Source organism: Daktulosphaira vitifoliae, unplaced genomic scaffold (assembly GCF_025091365.1).
Source record: "Daktulosphaira vitifoliae isolate Bord-2020 unplaced genomic scaffold, ASM2509136v1 Scaffold_1, whole genome shotgun sequence".
Taxonomy (NCBI): Eukaryota; Metazoa; Arthropoda; class Insecta; order Hemiptera; family Phylloxeridae; genus Daktulosphaira; species Daktulosphaira vitifoliae.
The window spans coordinates 74,910,409-74,926,147 of NW_026099572.1; the positions used below are offsets into that span (position 1 = coordinate 74,910,409).

At 26.3% G+C, this 15,739-nt stretch overlaps 3 protein-coding genes across 3 annotated transcripts in view; 1 reads left to right on the forward strand and 2 right to left on the reverse strand.

The window, feature by feature from the left end:
• Positions 1-5,582, reverse strand: part of LOC126893697 (uncharacterized) — a 16,776-nt gene extending 11,194 nt beyond the window's left edge. Inside the window, exon 1 of the mRNA XM_050664125.1 lies at positions 5,020-5,582. The gene's annotated coding sequence lies outside the window, so the exon portion shown is untranslated. The remainder of the gene's footprint in view (positions 1-5,019) is intronic.
• Positions 5,583-6,938: 1,356 nt separating this feature from the next.
• Positions 6,939-10,230, reverse strand: LOC126893698 (serine/threonine-protein kinase GL21140). Its single transcript, XM_050664126.1, has 4 exons — positions 10,069-10,230; positions 8,913-9,122; positions 8,096-8,855; positions 6,939-8,025 (listed from the first exon to the last, which is right to left on the reverse strand). Exons 2-4 carry the CDS (start codon positions 9,049-9,051, stop codon positions 7,230-7,232), a joined length of 1,695 nt encoding a protein of 564 aa, XP_050520083.1. The 5' UTR covers positions 9,052-9,122; positions 10,069-10,230; the 3' UTR covers positions 6,939-7,229.
• Positions 10,231-10,456: 226 nt separating this feature from the next.
• On the forward strand, positions 10,457-12,470 carry LOC126893704 (zinc finger protein 181-like). Its single transcript, XM_050664141.1, has 4 exons — positions 10,457-10,775; positions 10,832-10,969; positions 11,044-11,301; positions 11,707-12,470. Exons 1-4 carry the CDS (start codon positions 10,647-10,649, stop codon positions 12,283-12,285), a joined length of 1,104 nt encoding a protein of 367 aa, XP_050520098.1. The 5' UTR covers positions 10,457-10,646; the 3' UTR covers positions 12,286-12,470.
• The last annotated feature ends 3,269 nt before the right edge of the window (positions 12,471-15,739 follow it).

Below are 15,739 nucleotides of genomic sequence, written 5' to 3' on the forward strand. Positions count from 1 at the left end.
AAAAAAAAAAAAAAAAAAACACATCTTAGTAAAACCAATACCTTCTCAGCTTCGCATCGAAGCTAAAATGATAAATACTTCAAAACTTTTTCAGACTAAATAGCATTTTCTTTAAATTTCCTAAAGAGATTTCTATGAATTTTATAACATGAATTGAATAATTAAATCCTAAAAATCAATAATTAAAATAAAGTATATTCTTTCTCATTATATAAATAATATATAACAAATATTGTCAAAAATGTATAAAACATTGGAAATAATAAAATAATTATTTTTTTGGTTATTGTTAATTTGTGACTTTCAACTACAGTAAAATTTCATAAAAACATTAAAAAATTAAGATGTCATTATTTACTATGAAAATGTACTAAAATAACTTTAACGATATTAGGCATATCGATCTCAAATTGAACGATTTTGAATAAAACATTAATTTTCTCAAAAACTATAAAACGTTTTAAATTTTCGTCATGCGAAAAATTGTTGGTTCAAAAATCTCTACAATATTATGTAGTTAAATAATATTTTACTTCAAGTACTTATTAATATTTTATATTGCCGCCCTAACCTATTAGTATGTCAACACTTGAAACATAATATGTACGTGAATATTCGCACGTCAAATTATCATGAATTATTACTTGGTTATATATTCCTGTTTTATTGTGGTACAATGATTTTTTTTTTTTTTATCAATCAAACTGGAATGATGTCCCGATGTGGTATACAGTTTCATACATACACTTGTTACCTACTGTTTGTGTGAGATGAATAATGTGACATTCATCGTGCTCGAAATTATAACCTGTTGGTCTAAGAGAAAAAAACATTTTTCTAAAGAATAATTTGTAAAACATTTTTACGGTTCGAGTTGCAGCATGAAGTTACTTTGAGTAATACAACTAACTATATTTCAGAAATCGTTACGCGTTTTAAGTTTACCTACAAAGTACTCACAGCGTAATAATGTATAACCAGATTGATGTATACTTAAATACAAGTGCGTTAAGTTAAAAAATAATAATATTTATTTATTTTTTATTCTGTTGATGCCAACGGCAAAGTGACTTCTACTTTATCTACTACAAAATGATTTATGCAAATAGATAATACAACAAAGACGACGTCTGACCGTTAGTTGTAATATGATTTGAAAATCAAATAAATTATGTTTTTTTTTATTTCAAAAATATATGAAATTAATATCTGTATTGATGTTTTTATAATACTTAGAGTTACTATTGATATTAAATTGACTATTACTAGACAAAAAATTGCCAACTCCGCAGTAGTATAAATGACTTAGATGTTTACATTAACATTAGTATATTCTAACGAAAGATTGATGCGTACAATTTATCATCAAGTATTGCTTAAAATGGAATAATTTTTATCGTTTATTTTCAAAAATGATTTCTAACAAATATGAATAAAATTTTAAACATTTCTCTTAGCTAAATCTATATTATACAAGTTTTAAACATATAAAAATAATTTATTGACTAGCAGAGTTATTTTTACTATATATATTTTTTTTTAGGTTAACGATTAGTGTCATTCATAGTAACTATCTTACGACTTAGCCAAGCAGTTATAAAAACAATCATATACATATACATATTAATCCAACTATGAACCACAACAGATGGGATCCTCGGTGGCAACGAATGACCTAAAATGGCACGAGTGAATAATATGACAAAATATTATCACTGTCGTTAATTTGTACTTATGTCAAGTAATTTTCCACAAAACGAACAAGAATCGCGGGCAAAAGATTAACGTTAGGAGACAACCAGTAACTTAAATGATATTGAGATCACATGCCTCGTAAAGCACTCTTGAAGTCACGGAACAGTGCAGATTGTTGTCATTAAATTGCGGTTTGGCACGTCATGGCGTTTCTATTCCTTAGATATTAAGATCAACTGAAACTGTTATAAAATAACGTAAGATATAAAAAAGTCACGAGACAAGCGTTATTTCTGTATTATATTAAACTTTTATTTATTTAACTTTTGATAACAATAAAAACTTAGGTTATATACGTTATCACAAACAACAATTTAATAACATTTTACAGGTTACAATAAAAAAAAACTAATAAACTAGACGTACAATGACTATTCATGTACAATTTACAAACATTTAATTTATTTTTATTATTCAACAATGAATTAAAAAGATCCAGAAAGCTAAAGAAAAAATCTTCCCAAGTTCATTCGAAGAAACACATTGAATATAAATTAACTAATACTCGTAACTATCACCAGGCACAATTTATATCTTAATCTTCATTAATGCGAACCTCAATAAATAATACTGATGGGACATGATTTATAAAGATTTCCGTCCATTGATATTTTGATGTATACATCAAAATATATGTTATATACAGAGTAATTCTTTTAACGTTGACCACTAATTTCTCTTTAAATAATAGTTTAAAAAAAAGAAGTTAAAATATTCAAGAAATTTATATTTTTTTTAAGCAATTTTAAGAAAATTTAACTTCTGATATAAAATGTTTTTAAAGCTGTAATTTTTGAAAAATTGAATACAATGTTATGTTAAAATATCTTAGTTCACTTTTTAATGATTTTTAATTAATTTAATGGATATAAGGCTTGATGTGGCGCAGTGAATCGCTCAATCGCCGCCTTAGTGCTGATGTTCAGCTTTGCTGTTGGTTACCAGATGGGTATCATACGGGAACTTAAACAGTGACACACACCTTGCTTCTTACTGACACCCTCAGTTATAATGAGGATGCGTCAGATGTTACAAACTTCCAGACATGTATGTGAAAATTCGGACATTTTTTTTAAGAATGTAGTTTAAAAATGCAATAATTATTTAAAAAAAAATTCAACGAAGTGGTACTTGGATCAAAAGTGATAAACTTTAGTTAGATTTGAAATAATAACCCAATCGAACCTGTATATATAATCTTATAAGATAATAGTCTTACGCACATGTTTAAATAAACTGAAGAAAATACACAACAACAAATATTTTGTATTACTTAATAATTATTTTTTTATCTAACAGAATAATGTTTAGATGCCTAATATCTTTATTTCAGTATTCATAGATAATTTGTATAGATGTAAATATATTTGCTAAGAATATAGAACATTTTAAGAAAAGTATTGATAGAAATTGAAATTCAGTTTTTACAAACATCATTGGAACCACTGGATTTCGGAAGAACATAATAAAATTTTTTTTAATGTTTAATGGTCCAGATCATTTGAATGTGGGTCATCAGGGTTGTGTTCGCGCTATTTACATGAGTTCATTTAAATGTGTGTAATTAAGTATGTCTACAATTACCACGACAACATCACTAAAGGTGAGTAACGACACATAACTGGTTTTAAATGGCCTTCTGTAGTCAAAGAATTTCAAATAATAAATTTATTTACTCAAAAAAAAAAAAATTAAAATGGAAAAAAATCTAACAATTATTTCTAATTTCAGAGAAAATAAAGTGAAACGTTTAAAATTTAAATTGTCCAATATGTTTATTGTTTGAAATATTTTACTGTTAAGTTTAATGAATGCAGTAATGTGTAGAGATCAGTTAACTAGCGCACGGAATGTATGAGTGGTGGCCGATTACACTTCAAAATCTAACGTTTAACGACTTAGAAGATACCCGTTTTACCGTAAGATGCTTAAAGAGGACTAGATCCGGTAAACAAGATCACGATGCAATCACTTCGTTTATTTACCTCGTTTTTAATTCTAAAGCGTGTACGTAACACTTATATGTAGTAACTATTATATTGATTTTAAAAATAAATAAATGATATCTTCATTTAATCTATCGATGTATCAATATATTTAGGATTTACTTTTGTGTTCGGTATTGCTAACAAAAAATATATACACTGTAGAACAAAATTTTTATATAGTAATATAATTAGTTAACTTATTATTATAAAATACATTACAAATTGTTATTAAATAAAATAATTCGTTATATTAAAATAAATATTTCTTTTCGTAAACTAATGAATTTATAAATATACTTGTATTTGTTATATTTGTAATTGGTATAAATAATAATTATAATTTGAAACGCTAACTATGGCCCTCCCAACTAATAAAATACTGCTTAAATGTACATGAAATATTAAACAAAAAAAAAATAATCACCTGTGACATATTATTTAAAACAAAAAAAAAAAGTTAAAATGTTAATTTAATACTAAATGATATTAAAAATATTTAACCCAAAAAATGTCATAAAAAAAAAAAAATCGCGAAATACTAAAGTTGGGTGATAATTACTATTTAGGTTCATAGATCTATACGCTACGCATCTCAAATATCAATAAAACGAGTAGCCAATTTTAACCAAACAGAAAGCAATTTTAAAAAATAATGCTGTCTGGAGTGTTATAAATATTTTTATAAGCCTAACTAATGAGCAAAAAAAAAAAATCAATTAGGGAACCACATTTTTAATCAGGTCTCATAATGATGATAAGTAAAAAAAAATGTTTATTTCTTAAAAAATGTATTAAAATAATATTTTTTTATCAATTTGGTTCAAAGTCATATCATTACGCTAGTAAAATATTTCAATCAAAATAACTCATAAAAACCAAACTGAAAAAACAAGTGTTTAAGATTTTTTCGAGAGAGGGGTGACCTGAAAAACATAGTTTGTTTAAAAGTTTTAATTAGTTTTTAGAAACCATTTTGAACAAAAAAAGTTAAGTGTCTACATTTTAATAAATATGATTTTTTGTTTACAAAAACGGGTTCTATATTCCTATTATTTGCGAAGATATGTCGTTTAGAAAAAATGTTTTATTATTAGTTTCAATAAAATAATTTCTTCTCTAAAAGAATTTTAAAAAAAGGGACTCATCTGGTCCAAGCCTTTTAAGTTGTATTTATTTGATAAAAATTAGTGCACTTTAAATTAAGTAAACTTTTATGGTAGTATATGATTTAAAAAAAAGCAAGTTAACTTGAAAATTAAATTCAAATTCAATTTACCTGTAATTCATGTGTTATTAAGAAGGAGAAAAATATAGCAAAACATGCTTTCTTCCCTTTATTTATTCGGGAAATTTTCACGTACTAACAAACATGTCATAATTTGTGGAAATAGCAGTTTTTACAGCACAACAATTTAAAAGCGCAAACATACTCAGCACGGTGTCAAAACTAATACTAAACGAACAAGCAGATACGGCCAGTTGTTAACGACATGACAACCGCTGTATCTACTTCAGCTAATGTCTGCCGCAACCGCTACCTCTATAGATCGCCGGGTATATACAATTGAAATTCTTATTTATGATTTTATTAATTTCTGTTACTTTTCTTTTTTTATTTTAATGATAATGTCCTTTGCAAGTTTTTAAATTTTATATCGCAAAGTAGAAAATTGTTTGAGTGGATGGAAGATTAAAATTTTATGGATTGGTTATATCCTTTCAGTATGTTTTTTACCTGGAAAATCAACAATAGAGCTATTATTTTGTGTAAGGCAACTAATAGTAATTTAAAGGGAAAAGAAGTAAAAGCTGTTTATGGTATTTATAGATTTGGAGAAATCGTATGATAGAGTACCGAGAGAGGTTTTAAAGTGGGCACTAATTAGAAAATAAGTCCCGAAAACGTAAATTAATATAATAGAGGATATGTATAATGGGACTCGTACTAAAATAAAAAAGGTTACATAGTATTTAATGCCGGTGGGTGAAACATCTGGTGTGTTATGCGATAAGAGAATTTTAATGAGGCTAAAAAGTAAGTTTCATAAAGCTGTAGTGATATAAAGCTATGATGTATGGTTCAGAGTGTTGGGCGGTTGATAAGAAAGTAGAGCAGAAAATGAGTGTAGCAGAGATGAGAATGCTTGAGTGGAGTGATTAGAGAAGTTAGGATAAGGAATTAAAATATAAGGATTATGAATAGTTATAGCGTCAATCGTGGGTAAGGTGAGAGAAAATAGACTTGGATGATTGAGTCATATTATGAGGAGAGAAGAATCGGAAGCTGTAAGAACAGTTATAGAAATGAATTTTGAAGAAAGAAGAGGTAGAAGAAGNTGTTGAAGGAAGAAGAGATAGAGGAAGACCAAAAAAGAGATGGAGGGATGTTATTGAATGCGATATGAGGACAGCTGATGTGAGCGTAGAAGATGTGGGAGATCATGTCAAGTGGAAGTTTAGAATTAGGGTGGACGACCTCAAGTAGTTGGAATTAAGGCAAAGAAAAAGAAAAATATTACCAGATTTTCCGGTGGCAATTGACATAATATGATTGTTATTTCGCNTAGAAGATGTGGGAGATCATGTCAAGTGGAAGTTTAGAATTAGGGTGGACGACCTCAAGTAGTTGGAATTAAGGCAAAGAAAATGATTAGCAGAATTTCCGGTGGCAATTGATATAATATAATTGTTGTTTGGGAATGTACAATTTAGCGTTTAGTTGGGTTTAAACAATATATCGTCAAATCAATTACCTACTCTTCGGTTGTATCTTAATATACACTAAACTTTAATGATACAATAAATAAATAAACTCACACATACACACATATGCATTTATAACATTGTGTCTAATGTAAGTATAACATGATAAAAAGTAACCGTAAATGAAAAAAATTGGAAAATAAATTTTAGTACTCACATTAAATGTAATGTTACTCGAAAAATATTTGTTTAAATGAAAAAATATAAGATAGATTTTTTGTTTAAAATTGTCTTTTAAACAACTTTTGTACGAAACTTTTTTTTGTAAGTCAAATATTTTTTGAGAAAATTAAAAAAGTTCATATTTCTGAAGTTTTGTAACTAGTTATTAGAAATAATAAATATATTAATTAAATGTGTACTTGACAAATTAATTTGTGATCAAATAGAAAAATAAATGACTTGATATTATTTATAATGAAAATTATTACACATGTATTATTTTATTTATTTTTACAAATAATACCACTAAGGAAGTCTACATATTTTGGCATGATTTTTACTATAGCTTAAAAAATTAACAAAAATATATAAATGGTTCTTGTCTAAATAAATAGCCTTACAATTTAATAACACTAAAATAAAAATAAAAATGAAAATACAAGTATTTTAAATATTGATAGATTATACAAGTCTAATTGCACTTTATAAATTGGAACAATAATATATATTTGGCCAAAATAGCAATATGGCAGGAAAAATATAATTTAAAACATTTGTTCATCATAATTCATACTCATCACACCAGGGATGATCAAGTACATCTTCAGCAGAAAAACGTAAACAAGGATTTGACTGTAACATTGAGCAAACTAAGTCCTTAGCTTCATCTGACACATCGTCCCAATATGGTTCTGGGAACCCATATGTCCCACTAAGAATATCATCAAACAGTTCTTCTTGACTGTTATTTTCGCTGACAAATGGAGGGAAGCCACAAAGTAGAATGTATAATATGACACCAGCAGCCCAAACATCAATTTTAACTCCATATCCTTCTTGGGTAAGAATTTCTGGTGCAACATAAGTAGGAGTACCACAAACCATATATAATGGTTCAGTAACTTTTTGAGATAACCCAAAGTCAGCTAATTTTAAATGTAACACATGGCCTCTTTCATCAAATTCAACTAAAAGATTTTCAGGTTTTACATCTCTATGCACAATATCCATACTATGTAGATATGCTAAAGCTGAAGCCAAATTTCTAGTCATTAATCGAGTGTCACGCTCTGAAAAATCTGTGCATCTAGCAATAGCTTCAAATAAATCACCACCATTGACGAGTTCAGTTATTAAGTAGACATCAGTGAGAGTAACTAAATCAGAAATTAAGTTAATAATATTTGGATGACTAACAGTTTTTAAGATTGATAATTCATTTTCTATCATTTGACTCATTTGAGGAGCTTCGATTTTTTTTATTACTTTTAAAGCATACTCAGAATTATTTCGTTTATCAAAGCAACGATAAACCACAGCAAAATTTCCATCTCCTAGTCTATCGCCAACAGCATACCTAAATAATAAATATATTATTACTCATTCTCTTAAGTATAGCATTTAAATGTTTAAATATTAAAAAATACCTATTAAGAACTTTGCTAGGAATAGATCCAGCTATATTTCTATTGGCTTTGGTGGTGTTTGGTAATCTTGGTACTCGTCTTCCTGACTCATCCATGCAATGTGTTCCATTTTTCAATTCATTCGCAGGTTTCCTTAATCCTCTCTTATGTGACTGAACTATTTTCATTTCTTCAAAATCTAATTTTAAATCATCTTGTGATATACGTTCAGATCCATAAACAAAAAATAAATCATCAGATTCAAAAAATTGTTTTAATAATGTAATTTGATTGCCAGATGACACAAAAACTTTGCGCACAGCACCAGTATCTAGTTTTATTGAATCAGTAATTAATGAGAGCACATGTTCAAACGATGGTGAATTGCGTTTATTTAGAAGCATTCTTATTATTTTACGTGGTCTTGTGCCACTTCTTACAACGAAAATAATTTTTGGCCTAATATTCAATTGTGATTGTTGTTTACTAGGACTACTCATAATAGATTGATTAACTTGTAATTTAGTCAATGAGCGAGATGATTTTACATTATTAAGAGCTGCATAATCCATTTTTTTCAAAATTGTATTGTTACCACCAGAACATATATAAAATTTGCCATCTTCAAGATCATCAAGTTGTGATATCTTACGTCCATCAATTGAAAATAGTGTTCTCACACCACTAGGTAGATGTTTATTATCTGACAAAGTACTTGATAATTCAGCAAGTAAGCTATCAAATGAACGGTACCGTTCATTAGTAACAGCTACAACAACACCTATAATTATAATTGAAAGTATCAGTAAAACTATTTTAAATTGTAATAATGTATTACCTTTGCAAAAACGATCACCGTTTACCAAAAATCGTACACGTTTTGCTTTCCGTGCTGCCTTTCCTACATCGGATTTTTGCCTAGGTGAACATTCTTCACCTGATATTGTTCTTGGAGTTCTTAATGCAACAGCTTGCATGTTTGGATGTTTTTTATTAATTACATATTTTCAATTTACATGAAAATAATTTGTCATAAAAGCCATAATATCTATAAAAATTAATTTAATTTAAAATTCATCTTTTCAAACAAATGGAAATTTTGTTATAAATCTACTAGTATACAAAATATTTGTACTTGATGAATATACAAAATGTTCCTAAATATTTAAATGAAAAATAATTTTTTGTTATAAGGATATTACACAGTGATTCATTTATCACAAACCACTTAATTAATTGAAGTTAATTTATCAGATAGCAACACATATAATTAACTAGATAATGATCTAAATAAGAAAATGACTAGTTGAAAACAAGTTTTGTATTAGTATATTGGATTATAGACATATTTATACCTAAGTGGAAGGAAGAGTACACTTGAAACTAAATAATTATATATTATTCATTAGGCTTTTTAGTTTAAAAAGATTATAAAAGCAGGGATTTAATCAAATATTAAAAAAATAAAAAAGGCAAACCATAAAATCATACTGATATTGTTTACTAATTCTAACAAGTGCATAATTGACACAGAGACATATTATTAAAAATAAAATACACATATTAATTTTTTAAAGATAAAAATAGTGAAAGTTTAATATGAATCATATGTTTAGTTCATTAAGTTATACTAAGACTTTAATAGAATTTCCAAAGGTTCAATAACAATTTAATGTCCAAGAATTAGAGAGAAGATTTTCTTCTCTCTAATTAACTAATATTGAATTTTCAAGAAAATATTTTCCCATCCTTTAAAATTAGTTAATTTAAGAGTCATAATGCTTATAATGCTCTTTGAAAAAAAAATAGAATTTTTCGCTACTTATTTACCATAATTTACACCAAACTATTGATATAATGCTTTCTAATACGAATTGCTAAAAAATTTTTTAGAATAGTAATTAAATACAGTTACAAAATGTAAAGACAAGAAAATTTTTTATAACTATTAATAAGATTCTTAACGTAAAATTATAACTAAATTTTAAACTTACAATTAAGATCTTGACACAATATCTTCAAAGTTTGTTTATGAAAAAAATATATCATAAAGTTCTTTATGCATGCGAAGAAACCGAGTTAAATATAGTACGCTCTTTAAAAATTATACAAAAAAATTTCGAAGAATAACTTTGAACCTTGATGAATAATAAACTCACATATACAAAACACGATAAGGAAGATAAGCATGAGCGGTAGCATATTATATTTATCAAGGTGCCCAACATGGTGTTATAAATTGAACAAATTTTAATGGTAGTACTGTTTTATCATTATTATCAAGGTGAAATAAAAAATTCACATTAGTCATTTTTTTGTGATAGTGACGAACATTCTTAAAGATAACATTATCATTAATATTTTAGTTGAAACTATTTTGTAATATATTTTTTGTTATTATATTAACTATAATTAAATAATGTGTTTATTATTTTCTCACATATTACATTTTAAATCAATATAAATTTTGAGCATAGATTCAAAAATAGAAAATAACTTGAATTTATTTATGAATAAAATAGTATTCAATTCATAATCTTACATTGAAGAATTTGAGGGTAAATTTTTTTCAATGGACAATGAAACTGATGAACTTTTATTTTGTAGATTTTGTTTGCGACAATCACTCTCATCATTTCCTATATTTATGGCTTCTGACCCAGATTTAGCTAAAGATGTCATGAATTGTTTACAAATAATGGTAATTTATTTATTTAAAAAAATTTCTTGTTCACATACTTATATTTATTAAATTAGATAACTCCTGAAACGGTTGGTCCTAAACATATTTGTAATGAATGCTATGATCGGGTACAAGATTGGGTGATGTTTAAAAAACAAAGTGAAGAAGCTCTTAAAGAAATTGAAACAAATTTAAATTTCATTGAAAAGGAAGTAAGTATTTTGTATTAATATTATATATTATATTACCATGAATACTTTTTAAAGATATTAATGTATATATATAGCCTGTCACTACCTCACATTTAGAACTGATTGATGAAGTAGATTATCATTGCTGTTTATTTTGTGAAAAGATGTTTCCTAGTGATTATGAATTGTTAATGCATGTTAGTGAAATTCACCAAGATATAACTGAATGGAACTCAAAACCTAAGAATAGAGATGAAAATATGGAAAACATCCAACCATTTATTGATGAAGATGAAGAGGATGACACTTGTGATCAATACATAGAATCATTAAACAAATCAATTTTGTCAAAGGTATTTTATTACTTCGATAAAATTCTTAAAAGGTTTTCATAAAATTATTTAAAATATTATTTAGTAATATTTTTTTTGCTCAATTAATAATATAATGAAATCGGTCATTTCATAGATAAAGAAAAATGTTGATCATTTTTAAAAGTTTTTTAAGAATTTTTTTTTAATTTTATGATAATCTACATAATTATAGCTGCTGTTTTGGAATTAAATTTAATGGACTTATATGTAATACAAATATTATATATATGTAGTTTTAATTCTTAAATATTTAAAATTTTAATTTTATTACTTAAGTTATTTTTGAAATGTCAGATTACATTATTAAACCATTAAATACTTTAAGTAATATAAGAATATTATTAAATGTTAAATAAGTTTATTTAAATTTTTAATTAATTTTAGTATGATTGTGATGAATTAAATGAAGTTCCCACCTCAGATGAAGGAGAAGATAAATTTCAATGTTATTATTGTAGTGCAACATTTGATGAATTTGTTCTTTTAAAAGAACATTCTGTATCTAGACACCGTGATCTTAATAAAAAAACTGAATGCAATAAATGCAACAAAATTTTTTTGACTGTTAATGATCTACAAGAACATGTTTCACAATACCATCCTGCTAAAAAGGATAAACAAGATTCTGAGTCTGTTTATAGAACATCGAAAAAATCTCCATATATATGTCACATTTGTGAAAAATCTTTTTCGAGATTTTGTGATCTACTAGATCATGATGAGATACAGCATGATGATTTACCAAAGAGATTTAGATGTGGTGTTTGTAGTAAAATGTTTCTGATGGAGGATAGAGCTAAGGTCCATTATAATTTTTATCATACAAAAACTAAAGGATTAATGAACTTTCAATGTAGCTTTTGTGGAATGGAATTAAAAAGTGCATCTGCTGTTGCTAATCATGAAAGGATGCATATGACACAAAAAAACACTCAGTATGGTTATAAAATTATTAGAGACTGAAAATTAAGAGATGTTTGTTGTTAAAATATGTTATTACTTAACACAACTAATTAGTAATATTACAATAATTTGATGAATATTTTATATTTCTGTTCAATGTTCTGTTAATATTTGCCAGTATTAAACATGTATCAATGAATACATGATAATTTTTATTATACTTGCTAAATTTACCAAGAGGAAAATTTTATTTTTAAATTATTATTTTAAATAAATACAATTAAAATAAAAAAGTTATGTAAATAAAATATGTTTTTAACGTTTTATTTATTGATGAATCTAATACATACATATTTATAAATTGTTGACCAATAATAAATTTCTCTAAAATAATAATTTAGAAAAATATTTTTTGATTTTGAAATTTAGTATTTATCTTTAAATGTTTTTCGGGCACATCTCCTCTTTTGCATAGGTATGAAAATTTTAATAACTTTTGTAATATTTATTTATCAAAATAAATCTATGTCTCATATTTAAAAGCTAAAATGTCTCAAAAATTGATTTTTGAAATTTGTTATAATTTGTATAAAAAATAATTTTTCTATTGTTTGCCAAAAAATTACAAAACTAATTTTATTGAGAATGTTTGTTTTCTGCATTTCAAAAATTTTTGTAAGACCATCTAAATGTCAAATATGTTTTGTTTATTTGAATAATTGTTGAAATTGACATATCAGATCTGGGAAATATCTACAGAAATATTATGTACAATTTTGTGCTTTATATCTTAAAGCTATTATGTGATAAAAATATATATTTAAATAATGTATCACATGTGTAGTAAAGAAATTTTTCATTTGTGTGTCAAAAAATTAAGCCAAAATTTTACCAAAAATAGTTTTTTTTACCTCAAAAATGTCAATTCCCTTTAAGGTTCCTTTCAAATTTTGAAATAAGTGTATATTAGCACTCGGACAATATATTTTTTTAATAATTTTTTTTTTCATACTGAATATGAATATTAAAAATAAAATGTCACTCAAAAATAGTTTGTATAAAAATAAATAATATATAAATAATGTATAAAATAGATTATAGTACTATTGTACATGTACAGCGTTAGATGCAAAAATCTATGTTATATATTATTTTTGCATATTCGTAATATGTGTAAAAAAAAAAATTTTCTGGGAGCTAAACGCAGTTATGCCAATCTCTTAATTTAATTTTGTTTTCCTAAAAATATGCTAAAATTGTTAAATCAACTTAAGGAATATAAGCACATAATTCTAGATGTTAAAGAAAAATTTAATGAATTGTTTAGGGTAGTTTCTAAATTTTTTAGAAGTAATCTTTAAGTTTTTGTACATTATAATTCTTGATAGTTTATGATTTATAATAAAATTAAAACACATAAATTTCAATTTAATCTTTTAGATGTAGTTAGAGATGGGATTTGAAGGTTAAAAATAATATTAAAAAATGTATAATGTTATATAAAAATTTTTTTTTAGTGGAGAAAAATTATTTATCTAACTATCTATGTTGAGCTTAGATTGTTATGATAACAACATGTTTCAGTTAAAGCAATCTACAATTTCAGTAGTGTAACCAGGGAGGTTAGAAGGTTATAATTTCTTTTTCTTCTTATTCGTCTTAATCCCAACTACTTGGGGTCGGCCAACCTTTTCCTAAACTTCCACTTGACACGTTCTCCCACATCATCTACCCACACATCAGTCTTCCTCATATCGCATTCAATAACATCCCTCAATCTCTTTTTTGGTCTTCTTCTACCTCTTCTTTCTTCAACATTCATTTCTATAACTGTTCTTACAGCTTCCGATTCTTCTCTCCTCATAATATGACTCAATCATCCAAGTCTATTTTCTCTCACCTTACCCACGATTGACGTTCACTTATACTCCCTCTTATATGCTCGTTCCTTATTCTATCTTTTCTAGTCACTAATCATTTTCATCTCTACTACACTCATTCTCTGCTCTATTTTCTTATCAACCGCCCAACACTCTGAACCATACATCATAGCTGGTCTCACTACATTGTTGTAGAATTTACCTTTTTGCCTCATTGGAATTCTTTTATCGCATAAGACACCAGACGCTTCTCTTTACTTCAACCACCCGCACTTAAACCTGTGTCTTACATTCTCGTCAAACCACCGTTCTTTTGCACTACTGATCCTAAATACTTAAAACTTTTACTTCCCCATTCACACTCTCGCCTATTGTCATTGATCTCCTTATTTTACCTACCTCACATTCTCTTTTGTCAACCCAGCCAGAATTTCTGGTAATGATAAAATTAATTGTCATAAAGTGTCTAAAATTGGTCTTGTTCTAGTATTTGATAATAACTTTCATGATATAAATCTTAAAAGGTCAAATAAAGTTATAACTGTATCTTCAATAACTTCTATTGTTAAAATTAATAATGAAATAATTAAAGTAAACCAGTTGCTACTATTTCAACTAGTCACTATTTAAAAAAAAAAAACCTGCAGTGTCCCGGCACAGTGTGTATAATTGGGTGCAGTATAGATGATATGTGACAGTGATTAAAATCATTATCAAAAAACAACGCCTTGATGCAAATCTGTAGATAGTGTTTAATTTAAAAATTTTAATGGATTATTACAAAAGCTACATAATCTCCTATTTCCTTATTTATGTCCTAAATACAAGTTATTTGCATTACTAGTGCAAAGTATGTACTCGATGGAGGATTTCTCTACTATAAAGATATTTGACAAATGTATCAAACAAAATTTTTTTCCATTTTCTTATTCATTTTACCATTCTAAATTTTGATAGAATATATCTTCAACAAAAGTACAATTTTCTTAATCTTCAATCTTTATTTCTATTGAATTTGTACGCCATTGACCTTTGCAATGTTCACATATAATAGAACATTTAAGTCCTGTTTTTCGACAGCCACAATTTTTACCAGCTGTAAAAAAAAAGCTCAATTTCAATCAATGAGGACTACTAGTATGTCATTATACATATCTTAATTCAACTTTTAAAAAAAAAAAAAATTTGGTTGGGAATTTTTTCCGCCATTTTTCCTTCGTTGACTGGCCTATATATGATTATACCTAAAATGTTTGACCTAAAATATAGGTATAAATAATTGAAACACAAAAAATTGTGTTTTTACATCAAAATAATATTTGTTATTTAACTTCGGGATCGTTTACATATAGAAATCAAGTCGTCAGGAAATTTTCTTATAATTTATAGTTGTAACATAAGTTAGAAGTACAGAGTATTTCTGGAATATTTTCAAACAAAAGTTTCTATTATTAATCGTGGGTAAATTTTAATGAGTCAATTTTCAACAAAAATAAACCCAATGTAAGGTAAATATCACACATGGTTAAACAAATACCTTCGCATCAAAGCTAAAATAGATAATATTTTTTTCTTTAAAAAAACATGGATAAATATAATATATATTTTTAGTTTTTTAAGAGTTATAACAAGTT